This window comes from Saccopteryx leptura, chromosome 7 (genome assembly GCF_036850995.1).
Source record: "Saccopteryx leptura isolate mSacLep1 chromosome 7, mSacLep1_pri_phased_curated, whole genome shotgun sequence".
Lineage (NCBI taxonomy): Eukaryota > Metazoa > Chordata > Mammalia > Chiroptera > Emballonuridae > Saccopteryx > Saccopteryx leptura.
Genome location: NC_089509.1, coordinates 68,826,888 through 68,840,423, shown reverse-complemented (window position 1 = coordinate 68,840,423; position 13,536 = coordinate 68,826,888). Strand labels below are relative to the sequence as shown.

At 35.0% G+C, this 13,536-nt stretch overlaps 1 protein-coding gene across 5 annotated transcripts in view; it reads left to right on the top strand.

The window, feature by feature from the left end:
• The window catches only part of PDE1A (phosphodiesterase 1A), a 401,691-nt gene that overhangs the window by 106,243 nt on the left and 281,912 nt on the right, over positions 1–13,536 (top strand). The window contains exon 1 of one of the 5 annotated variants that reach the window (XM_066345507.1): positions 6,205–6,681. The exons of the other annotated variants lie outside the window; for them this stretch is intronic. Coding sequence (XP_066201604.1) covers positions 6,629–6,681 — 53 coding nt within the window. The 5' untranslated portion in view covers positions 6,205–6,628. Of the gene's footprint in view, positions 1–6,204; positions 6,682–13,536 lie in introns of those variants that run through there. 5 annotated transcript variants of the gene reach the window in all.

Below are 13,536 nucleotides of genomic sequence, written 5' to 3'. Positions count from 1 at the left end.
TGGGGAAAGCATACAACTTCTGCTCCAGTGAAGTATAAAAACAAAAAGACAAGGATAAAAGGTGCTTTATATAAAAAATGGACAAAGTGTTATGACCTCTTACTTGTGAGCTAAAATCCCAAATGTGGGAGCATGTTTGGTTGAAAGTAAAAGCTTAAAGCAAAGGAATTTTCCAGTGACTTAGTGAGTTAGTGACAGCAGAATAAAAGCAGAGGTATGGTGTAGCCAGTCCCAAGCCTTCGTCAGCGCCTGTTTGAGATGGAGGGCTCAGGAAGTCCTGCTTGCCTAGTGGGGAATTCAGAAGCCAGTTGACATGGGGCTAGTGCATCTGTCACGAGCCTGCCGTGCCCGTAGTAAGGGGTTAGAGGATTCTACACAGAAGTCAAGAGCAAACAGCTGCAGTGGAGATCCAGATGAAAGTTATGCCTGAGACCTAAAGGTTCCTACAGTACTGGTGAAGGCTGAGGTTGGGCTCAATCAGAAAGGGATAATTACAGTGCTCAGACTGAGCCAACTGAACTTTTCAAATACAGATTTCAGCAGTAGATATCTGCAGGGAGCCAAGTGACCCAAAAGACAAAGGACATGGTTGCAGGTACCGGATAAGACAAAGAAGAGAGGCACCTGCAGGTTTGGGTTTGAGACCACTCTTTTCTGCCACCACAGAGTCATGGAAGCCTACCCCCTAAAAATTCAGATGCCTTCTTGAAGAAAAAACAGTAGGTTGGAGGAAACATGAAAGATTGAACAATTATCAGATATGACTAAGATTTTAGAGAAAGAATACACAAAATGAGAGAATGTAGGGGAGGAAATATTTTCCTTCTACCTTTCTAGTTCTTTGCTTGGTCTAAGAATCAAATTAACATAAAACAGATTAACTGGAGGAAAAAACAAATTTAATTTTGTACATGTAGGGTCTACATAAGACTAGGAGGCTTATAGGTAGTCAGGCAGTTAAAACTTATATGCCAGTCCTGAGCTAAGGGGAAGATGATAGGGGTTTGGGACTTCAAAAAAGAGAAAAAACAGTTCACAGGAATATGGCATGAGCAAATGTTTCATAGACAAATGTTTGCCATGCCATGCAGAGGCGATGGGACACAGAGAGGACTTTGAATAAGCAGCCTCCCCAGTCTACTGCATCTGGCTCATATTCTCTGTAGTTATCTCTGCTGATAGATCTCTCCCTGGAATAGGTTCTCTACTAAATATTTTTTAGGCATTTAAAGGGGAATTAAAAAGAAAAACTTCTGAGCTTTCTACCTTTTAAAAATACTCAAACTAAAATAATAATCATGCCAAAGACACAGATTTGGGGTGATCAGATCTGCTCTCCTACAATAGCATTAATCAGCACTTTGTCCACATGGTCATTCATTCAATAAATAACGATTGGCATCTCCTATTACCATGCACAGGGACTACAACAGAGAATAATCCCTGTCAAACTGTAGCTTATATTCTAATGAGGGTAGTTCCAAGTTGAAGCTATAAGGGGAAAATAAACAACTCAGAAAATATAAAGGTTTTACCAGGTTTTTTCACATTTGAATAGTAGAGAGTTATAGTTTTAATCCCACTACAATGTGGATAAAAGTATTCTGGTGGTATGAATGACCCTGTTGTGGTTAATAAACTCTCAGTAGAGAGTTTATTCTTGCTCAGGCACTAAATTTAAATAACTTGACATTTTATCATGGTGCCAGTCACAAACTCATAAAAATTCAGAGCTGGAAAGGATCTTAGAGGTCATCTGGCCCAATGTCCTAGTTTGATTGGTAAGGAAACAAATCTACAGAGGTTTGAATAGAAAAATTGCTACGAGAGCTAGGATTTAAATGTGTGTTCCTTGATATCAGTCCAGGGATCGTTATAATAAAACAGTTTTTATTCAGTTTTAGCAGAAAGTATTCATTGATTATTTCACCTTGTTATAAGTAGGCCCTTTCTAGGGCTGGCTCTTATAAGTATTGGGAACATAATCAACAATGCAATTATATGTAAGTAGGGTAGAGGATTAGAAGAATAGACAATCATAGAGTGGCTATTTGTTTTTTCTCTTTCTTCATGGAATGGGAAATACAGCCCAGAAAGAGCCCAGGTGACTTCAGCAGCAGGCTGTTTGACATCATGACAACTTGTTCAGTAGGGGTAAAAACTTGGGCTCAGGAATGAGACATCTGGGTTCAAACTTCAGCTCCACCTCTTATGAACTAGCTTTGTAATTAATTGGGAAACTTGTAGCATAAAATTTGTTTAAAAAAATGGAGAAAATGCTGAAGATTGTGAATGGCTAACTTTGAACAGATACATCAGGTTTAACTTACCTTTAAAATGATGCCACTGTCAACCACTTGTATGCAATAGTTTTTCATCAAGTGATACAAGAACAGAGTTACGGTTTTTGTCCATCGGAAATAGTTTATACCATGCCATTCATCTTATGGTAGAGTTGACCAAGTAGTGTTTCACTTTCCTAGTACAATATTTATAGCTATGTCAAATAAAATTATGGCAATCCCTGCACTTTACTTATCAAAATTTAGGTGCTTTTTGAAGAAAGTATCACATGTACATCATCTTTCATGTATGATTTATAAGAAAAAAAAAAGATTGAGAACTACTGACTTGGAGTTTAGGTGAAGAAGGCACTCAGATCACCCATGGACCTCGCTCTAATCTTTGTGGAAGGTAGAGAGGCAAGAGGGAAAGAAGCAGGTTTAAATTTTTAAAAAATTATATCATATATATTTAATAATAAAACCTAAAATGTCATCTGATTCTATTTTTCTTGCATTTACTTCCCTCTTTTCCATTTAATTTAAAACTCACTTAAATATATAATTTGTGGCATTATATTTAAGGAAGTAATGTTGGAACAAAAGAACATACACTTTATCTCAGACTTATATTTGGCTAGACTTATGTGGTAAGTAATAACTTGTTCATTCATTGTCCATTTCTTGGGCTTGCATAATAGTACATAATTTTTCTATTTTTGCATGCATTTTAGGGACTTATATATTGTAAACAGCCAAAGAACAGGCTACTACAATGAAAATAAAACAAAACTTTCTATAGGACGATAATAATATACATAAACTATGTACCTTCATATATATCATTATATATATAATGATACACACACACACACACACACACACACACACACACAGACTGTAAAGCTTACCTGTTTTCCAAGTTGCTTAATACAAAACACCATGACATACTTAGTATAAACTTGGAAAAATCATATGAGTTGATTTATATTTTTTGTCACAGAAATGAATGTTATGATGGACATGTTGGTGTGTCTCAGCTGAGTATTTTAACAAATTAAGAAATATTTATTGAAAATCCATTATTTTTGCAGTCTCTAACAGTGGTGAGTGGGGCAGGGTATGTGTATGTGTGTGTGTGTGTGTGTGTGTGTTAGAGAGAAAGCGAGGGCGGGTGCATGAGTGAGTGTGCAAGCAGGGGTGGGGATGAAATGTTAGGCAAAATCATACTGAGCAAGGTTTTACCATAACTAGAAAATTATAAACAGGCCTGACCTGTGGTGGCGCAGTGGATAAAGCGTCGACCTGGAAATGCTGAGGTCGCCGGTTCAAAACCCTGGGCTTGCCTGGTCAAGGCACATATGGGAGTTGATGCTTCCAGCTCCTCCCCCCTTCTCTCTCTCTGTCTCTCTCTCCTCTCTCTCCCTCTCTGTCTCTCTCCTCTCTAAAAATAAATAAATAAAGTAAAAAAAAATCTTTAAAAAAAAAAAGAAAAGTATAAACACCATTTCTGATCCCTACCCCAGGAAAATAAACTATTTATAATAAATTATATTTAGTTTATTGTATGAGAGTTGGCCTTATTATTTATACATAAACTTTTGTATTTTACAAGTACAGTTGTGTTAATTTAAGGAATATATTTTTATAATTTAGGCCACAATAGATTCTTTCATTTTATTGAATACTATGTTAAAGTTGAATAAGTTAATAAGGCAAACATTTTCTCAATATTAAATTTAAATGATTTTTGAGAAAATGTAAATAAAAATATTTGAGAACTATAGGTGTTTCTTTGTGCCAAGTGATTAATTAACTTATTGATATATTCTCGTGGCTCTTTAAGTTCTAAGATTGGGTTTAAATACAGTTCCTGATGTAAATGGAAATTTAATCTTTCTGCCTTAAAACTTAAGAGTAAAGGGAATATCACCTAATGCAATCAAGATGTTAAGGATTTTCTGTAATTAATTTAACAAATTTTAGATTCTGCAGTTGATCATTAAGCTTTTGAACCTCAAGTTGCATTGTATATTTTCTTGTCATTTGAACTGTACCTTGGCTACATGTTTACTAGTATTTATGTTGACTTTCTTCCATCACACTAATGAAGAAATCATATCACTGTTCTAATTAAAAACTAGACAAAATGAAACTCAAGTTTTAGAATTTGATAGGCTTATTACTCTCTTGGCTTGTCCTTCAGGGGTATTTATTCTAAATTAATAGTAATATAGACAAACCATGTGTACAGAAATTGAATGCCAGCAATAAATGCAAAAATCCTTTCAGAAGACCTGCGCTACTTGTTATTACTTATGTACCTTTCTATACAAAGAGAGCCAAAGCACATGGTTATAATAAGCATCTCTCCCAAAGGTCTACATATCAGTTTGTTTATAGATGGTCTCCAGGTTTAACCTCAGTATCCCACACATATCAAACTAAGTCTGAATGCTTATTGGTGGTGAAAGAAACATCAGTTTAGATATCATTATGTAAATATAGAATATCTACATAAATATAATATAAATGTCTTCTTTTTTATTTATAAATTCCTTCTATATTTATAACTTTATACAATAAATGTGGGTTTTGTTTCCTTTGCAAGAAGTAAACTAATCATATTTAGAACTAGTACTATGGTACCATTAAAACTCAAAAGGAACATGGAATTAAATTAATATTATAAATTCATTTTTACAAACAAGGAAATGGGCTCAGATAGGTCAAGATATTTCTCCACAATGGCCCAGCATATTCACAATAGAACTAGGACTCGAACCATTTATTTAATTTTTAGTTCAGTGCTTTCTCATACTGATTACATTATGAAAATGAAAAAAAAAAAAGGTGCGGTTTAGAACTGCTCAATACAATCAGTAAGTGTTTTTGTATTTTTCCTCTTTGTCTTTCTACTGGAGTAAAAAGGTGTTCTTGCCACTGTGAAAGTATTTGGAAAGTCCTAAGAACTATAGATTGAGACCATATAGATCATATCCCTCCTCTGTGACATTTGATTCTTATTTTTATGAATCAGTTACTAAAGGCATGTCTGTTTCTCAGGTTTTCCACATTTTATAACATGTATTATTTTAAAAACATTTTAATCATGCTTTGAGATGGCTTACTTTATTATATATACCAAACCTCTCTTCTGGAATCTCATGATACTATTGATTGAGTAGAAATTTTGTTAGTGTTTTGGATACAGGAATGTCTCCAAAATAAGATATTAAAAAATGACAGTTTGCTTTATTTGTAACTAGAACAAGACTTCCTGCAGTGTGAGTCTAAGTCTTCCAAATAAAACAATTTTTAATGTCATTTATTTTCAGCTGTTCACAACTTTCTCTTATATCTACTTTTTTTCTTTTCTTTTTCTTTTTATAAATTTAAGTTTGATCATGTAATACAAAAACCTTAGATTCCCAGGGAGTTTGGAAGACTTAAAAAAAAAGTGTGTGTGTATATATGTGTGTGTGTTTACGTATCTTTTTTTTGTATTGCCCCTCTTGGAAAACCACATTTGGACACAATCATCTGGGTACAATGTCACTGATAGAATTGAGCAATTCTTGTTTTTATAACTTTTGTAGCTTTGGCCAGCTTCCCATGGACTTCTATCAGTTAAAACGACATCTTTGACTTCAGCCAAGTATAGGTTATTAGGTTATGAATGCCAAAAATGATGAGTCGTGTCCATACTTTACTCAGTGTTAGTAAAAGCAAGATTGTAAAATAATTATCTCTTGAAGCAGAGCCAGCCACATAGCCTGAGCCCTTCTTTCTTTATTAATTTGTACATAGTTCTTATTTTTAACAGCACAAACTTTCGGAGGGTACTCACATGGGACGGCTGAACCAGCTGTACAACTTTTATTTTGAAGAAAAAAAAGTTGAGCCTCAGAACAGGCTGTTTTAAAGTCAGGGAGGGACTTAGCTTTTCTGAGCTTGACCAGCATGTGGAAGGAGTACTCTCATGGCTGCAATAACTTAAGGAGCTCCCACCTGGGTGCCACTGGGGTAGGAAGTTTTCTGTTTGTTTTGTTCTGTTTCTGAGGGTTCCGTGCACTTTTTGTACCCTTACCAAAGTGACTCTTGGTGGTTTTTGCACACCCTGCTCTGTGGGGGAGTGCCCCAGCGTGCCTGTCTTATGTGGCCTCTATGGACACACTACTCAGCTGGCAGAGAGCAGGGAAGTTTTCTCCCAGCACCCAAAAAGAGAAAGAGGAAAGGACTTTTTCCTTCTGGGATCCTTGCAGCACAATAGACCAGGATCAGCTTCCACATCCCCTCCCTGGATTTCTCGAGTGGTTTCCAGGAAGTTAAACCTTCAACTTTAAATGGATGACCATGTCACAATCAAGAAGAAACATCTCCAAAGACCCATCTTTAGGTAAGTAATGCTACATGCCAGGTGGCTCAGGGCTATCAAGAAAAAATAGTTTTTCTCTTTGGTTCTTAACTTGGGAATTCTGGCAATAAGCTACCGCAAAGCGATAGAGTGCGTCTAAAGTTTAACTTGATGCATTCCACAGGATTCCTTCTATTTTCTATTTTCTGAAACTCTGTGTACAAGCTCTTATCAACTTAAAATATATTTAAAGAACATATTAGTTATTCAAGTGCATGAATGACATAGTATGGAAAAACTTTTGAAACATTATGCAAGCTCTCCCTGTTTCTAATGGTTGCTCAGCCCTCTAAATGGGAAATATTATGCTTAGTTCTTTCATTTGATTACATTTAGAGGTTGTGTTTTAATTCTGTGGATATCTACTCCTTTTCTGCAGTAATGTGTGAGGAGACAAATTTGCACTTGTGAGCTACTGTTCAATAGTATACATTTACCGCCAATTCAGGAGTATTTGTGTAGCAGTTAAGAAAACAGTAAGGCAAGTTTTACACTGTGGTATAATCGATGGCTTGGCTAGATTGAGTATAATTGATTGAGCTAAGTAAGGTTTTATTTTGTCAGGTAGGACACTTTTTCTCTAAGAGTGCAGCAATTTTTTCATTGGCTCTTGAACTCTTGATTCTTTTTTACCTACTGTGTACTTTAGTATTCAGAATGGGAAATTAAGAATTTTAAAGTAGCTAGAAAATGAACATAAACAATTTCTGCCACTTGATACAGAAGATTAAAAGCAAGTTAATTACATCTCAATTTTGTGCCTCCTCTGAAATAATATCTTAAACATAGCAGAGATACAGCATGTTAGCAACACTAACTAGTCAAGTGAAGTTGCAATCACTGACTGTTGATCTGGATTTAACTACAGGATAATAGAAGTTTATGGATGGAATTCCTAGCATTTTGTAGTTATTATATGATGAATAAGAGTGGGCCTTAAGAAGTATGATTATATAAAACGTGACCGGGATTGTTTATTACATGTTAATACAGTATTATTAATACCAATAATATGCTTTTAGTAATGATTAAAAAAATTCTAGCTCAAATCCACTTACAACCTTCTCTTGAAGAGAAATTATATTTAAATCTGTACATGTTGCCTTAACATTATAATCTGTGTCTACTTAAATATGCATTTGTAAATTTTATATAATGGCAGTAAATAACCAAAAATTCAAAAGGATCCAGAATGTATATTCATTTGCTACATTTCCTGAAAAGTTGTCCTAGTTTTATGTTATTAATTTCTATTTTCTTCCAAGTGTGTGTATAAGTTCAAAAAGACATGGCAGTTGCCCAGAAGATTCCAAAGTCAGTCCCACTGAGGTATCACCTGCAGAACTTCCAGAAGGAAACGTTTTATTGAATAAAATCAGATCCTCTAAGCCAGCATCTTTAGTATTGATATATTACCCCACTGAATGGGGTAATGAGGCAGGTGGTCCTTCACTACTGGTTTTGACCAAATCCTTTTTAGCTCTTGATGTATTACATGCTTAGGTGCCATTTGCAGGAAAATTGCAACTCAGCTGTGCAGAAGTTATTTTTATATAAAGAACAGATCCTTAGTAGGACCTGAGATTCTTTGCCATAATTAAAATAAAATTTGGAAAATTCAAATATTGCTTCCGGATTCTGGAGCATTTGAAGAGAAAGAGTAGCTACCAAAGAGGGGTTACTTTCATTCAATCAGTTGATCCATGCAAGTGTAGAGATGGTCTCTGACTGGCTGAAAACAGGTTAAAGCCAGATGTGGGGTTGATCGGTCTACCTCTACATTGATAGCTGGCTTTGCTTTAATTGGGGTTTGATTATGATATAGTCAAAAGAAGGTGGGAAATACATTAGAGGATTTATTGTGGCATTATTCAGAGTGGCCAAGACATGGAAACAACCAAGTATCCTTTGATAGATGATTGGATAAAGAAGATGTGGTACATATGTACAATAGAATACTACTCAGCCATAAGAAATAATGACATAGTGACATTTACAACAACATGGATGGACCTTGAGAACATTATACTGAGTAAAATAAGTAAATTAGATAAAGCTAAGAACTCTGATTTCACACATAGGTGGAATATAAAACTGAGACTTATGGCCATAGATAAAAGTGAAGTGGTTACCTGGTGGAAGGGGACATGGGGGACAGGGGTGGATGAGAGGGTGGAGAGAAAGATGCAAAGAGGAACAAATATAAGTTGATAGAAAATGATTTGACTTTGGGTGATGGGCAAAGAACATAATCAACAGTTCAAATGGTATAGAGATATTTACCTGGAACCTATGTACTCTTACTGATCAATGTTGCCCCATTAAATTTAATTTTCCAAATAAAATTTTAAAAATTAAAAAAAAAACAAAAAAAACAAAAAGGAGTTACATGACCAAGCATAATTCCTCAGGGAAAGCTTTCGACTGTTCTTCAGTAAAGAAAAACAGCATGGATTTCTAACAGCTGGTTGTTCTTCGGGCAAGTTGGGAAGTGGTTTCAACATGCCTTTGGCATCTTTGGCTCTTCTTCCATGCCCCACCTTATTTCCTTAGCCAGCCTCTTTCCCCAGGTCTCTTGTCTCTTTGGGCTACCTCTGGACTATCCAGCTTTTCACACTGAGACATCTTTCTCAGTCCTCCCTTCTGGTCAGAAAACCCTGTACCAGACCTCTCCTTCTCCGTACGTATTTGTATCCCACTTCCCAAGGACTTTGCACACAAGTTCTCCATCCACTTAGTAAACAAAGGTTTATTACATTCTTTTGTATATTCTAGTGACAAGTTTAACAGAAATTTGGTGAAAACAATATCTTGGCTGTTTATAAATATTCATTGAAAATATCAGTCATTAAGAGAACTCAGTCAAGAATTTTTTTTTTTGAAATTATCTGACTTATTGACACCAGACTTCTCAATGCAGGCTACTTTCTCCTGCAACTGAACCCACCGCTTTAATTTAATTCACCAGGCTTTCTCTGACTGATTACAAGTATTGAGAATCTGGGAGGTTGGACATGATAAAGAAAGACAAACTGTGGTTGCCCTTGTACCTAGTATATTAGGTAACTATTGCACTGGCAGGCAATGGGTGCCAGCAAGGAGGTAACAACATCCTGGGAAACTGTAATGGAAGAAACATATTTCAGTGAATTGAGAGATAGCAAGATGTTTTTAAATTTAATTTTGAGACTAAATTAACATCAAGTTTTTATTAGCATAATTTCCCTAAATTCATACAGTAGAAGTCACCCATCAAGTGTTAAAAGTTAGTTGAGATCTTTTAGAATACAAGGTGAACATTGAAATTTCATGGCTGGATACAGTACTGGGAAGACTAGGAGGAATCTTATACGTTATTTAGATTCTGCCTCTCAAAATGTCTGTGTTTCCTACAATGGTGGTTCCCAAATCATCTCACCTGTTAGGGTTATAAAATCTACATTTGAAAAGTCCTTTGTGGAAATTTTAGACACATACTTTTACAGCACATCTGTGAAGCAAGGAACAAAGACAAGTTTCCGTTATGGCCAAGGTGGGTTTCATGTATAGCGTATGGTACTTTGGGGATCAATGAGGCCACTCAGCATTGAGCATTTCTAATAGTACATCTCAAACACACTTTGTGGTTCTTCCGGCAGACATCGCATAGAAATGCAGCTCAGACTTGTATAGAAAAAAGGTGATTCTTCCTGTACTCAAAAGAAACACTTCAGATTTTAAAATTTTTCAAGAAGGAACTACTATCACAAAATTTATATTAATATGTTTTAATAACACTGAGTTTGCTTCTCAACAGTTAGAAAATAAAAGTACATATAGATTCTTAAAATCCAAGATGTGGATTACAGTTGATATTGGAGGCCTCCAATGAAGACACATTTCTTTAGACTTTTAAAAATGGTTTTTCTGTATTACCACAGAATTTAGTTTCTGGTAATCACAATTTATCTCTTTATATAAATGGATTCAAAAATTTACAACAAAATTCAAGTGAAGTATCATTATGTAACATCCATAAAAACAATTGCTGAAGACATTTTCATATTATTGCATATTCATATTTCTTAGTGAACTTTCAATATTCCCATGGGGTAGTTGGGTTATCAAACTTGATACCAAGAAGAATCTTTCTTCCAATAAAATTGCATCAGTGAAAATATCTCTTATCTGAATTTTGCTGCCATGAATTATTTCCTTTACCTTGATATAATTTTTTATCAAATCCTACTACATAGACATTATTTTGTTTCTCGCATCAAATTCTTTCTAAAGATAAGTAGAGAAAAAGTGAATTAAAATAATAAATTAATAATAGCTGTCAGGGGAGTGAGTGGGAGTGGTGGAGCAATTGAGCTAAAAAGAAAAAAAAAGAAAAACTCATGAACATGGACAGCAGTGTGGTGATTGCTGGGAGGCGGTGAGCAGTGGAGGGAGGTGGAGGAGGGTATGGGGGATAGTGGATGGAGACTTGACTTGGGGTGGTGAACACACAATACAGTGTACAGATGTGTTGTAGAATTGTGCACCTGCAACCTTATAATTTTATTAACTAGTGTCACCCCTATGAATTCAATAAAAAGGGGAAAAACTGAAAACAACAAATGAGTAAGACAAACAAACACACAAGAAGGTATAGACACAGAACACAGTATGGTCATTATCAGAGGGAAAGGGGGATCTGTAGTAAATTGTAAAGGGGTCAAATATATGATGACAGAAGGAGATTTGACTTTGGGTGTTACACACACATTGCAATATACAGGTGATACATTATATAGAATTGTACACTTGAAATCGATATAATTTTATTAACCAATGTCACCCCTATAAATTTAATTAAAAAAATGAAAAATGTAAATTGAAACATTTCTGACATGTTAACCTCTATTAAGTGTTCTTTGGAACCGACAGCCTTTTGAAGCTTTTCAGGGGTCAAAAGTGGATAAGTTGTTTTTGTGGTGACTTTCCATTAAAAGTAGCACTAAAATGCCATAAGTGAGATCATGCAAATAGTTCGTCATTAGCTCTGGAATTGAGAACTGCTCTGCGCATCCAGGATCTGAGACGTTAAAGTTCAAGTCAAATGTCTGCAAGGGCCCAAGACAAATGAAAAGCATGCTGAGATCTTCAGGGCATTTAGAATGTGTTGTTTCTTTTCTTTAGGACTTTAAAAAAGTTTTATTTTTACAAGTATCTGTTAGCAGAGGAATTCTGAGTGTGTTTTTGGCAGACGTTGTCGCTTCACATAGAGAGGTAGAAAGCAGTAGGATGAAATAAAATAACCCAGGGAAAGAAAGGCAGATCCTCAATTTGTTCATGGACCTCATAGTGATGGTTAGTAACCTTATTGCTGTTTCTGAGTTCCAATGTTGAGGTTGCAATCTATGCTTTATAGAGAAATATTATCAAATATATGTTACATATTTAAAATAATACACTTTTTAGAGTGTAATCATTTTTATTTATTCCCACATTTAAGTTCAATGTATTAACATCAATGACAGAGCTAAACCAGAAGTTGCTCATACATAGGGGCTATCTACCACACTCCGGATTTTCACATATTAGTGAGATAGAACACCAGACATCTTAGAGTAAGTTTCTAAAGAAGGTGTTTAGATAGTATGCAATTATTCAGATGTTTCAGACCTTTTATCTTCAGTCAGTGGTGGGGTTCAAATAATTTACCAACTGGTTCTCTGCCCTAATGACTGTTTTAAGTATAAAAAAAGATATACCACAAGGTAGTTTTTTATGTCATGCATTTAATACTTAAATAAGAACAATAAAAGATGTACACAAAACTAGATTATAAGAAAGCATTTTAAAATATTAATAAAAATGTTAAATAATACCTAACAACAAACACTAAACCTGTTAAGATATTTCCTATTTCCAAAGGCTGTCTGTCACCCCCTGGTTGTTTGGCACTTTTTCTCTTTACGTTATATGTTTGTTTACTGATGTAACAAATGTGAGGGAATTAAAATGTAGTATTTCATCAAAGATATGATGAGTTTTATGAAGTGAATAAATAAATATTACAAGCATAGTTTCATCGATTTTTTTCACCTGAGGATGGAATGAACATTACTATGGGCACTTACAATACGCTGTTGCACAGATGAATATTATAAGAGAGTAAGGAATGTAAATTTGTGATTTCCACCTTGGGTGTCTGCCCGGCACCCACCTTAGAGAGAACCCTGACTGCAAGTGCCAAACAACCGGTTTGCTGAACTCAACAAAAAATTAGTTATTGGTTCTGCTGAACTGGTATGAACTGGCTAAATCCTACCATTGCCTTCAGTGTATTGAGAACAACAACAACAACAAAACATAAACAAATAATATAAAATGTAAAGTCACTCCAAAATTTAAAGAAATTGTAATGCATTATTAGACATTGGTATTTTTGTTTCATAACTATTTAAGTATTTATGACATTCTTTGACTTAAGACTCTTTTTAACACCTTTCTCTCACAAAAAAATATATACTTTAGACAGAAATATACTTAGTGCACAATCATCAGAGTGAAAAGTAATCATGTAGGAAAAATTATGTATGAGAGGATGAAAGAGTATAATCTATTAAACATCTATTCTTTTTTATGCAGTGAATTGCTCATAAGAAAAAGTGCTATGTAAATCAAATCTGAAATATAATACTGACTTTATAAAAATATTGTTCCAGTTTTTGGCTCTAAGACAAAAGAGATTGTTAATTTGTTTATTAAAAAAGAGAGAGGGAGAGAAAAGCTGACCAGGCGGTGGCACAGTGGATAGAGCATTGGCCTGGGACGCTGAGGACCCAGGTTTAAAACCCTGAGGTTGCT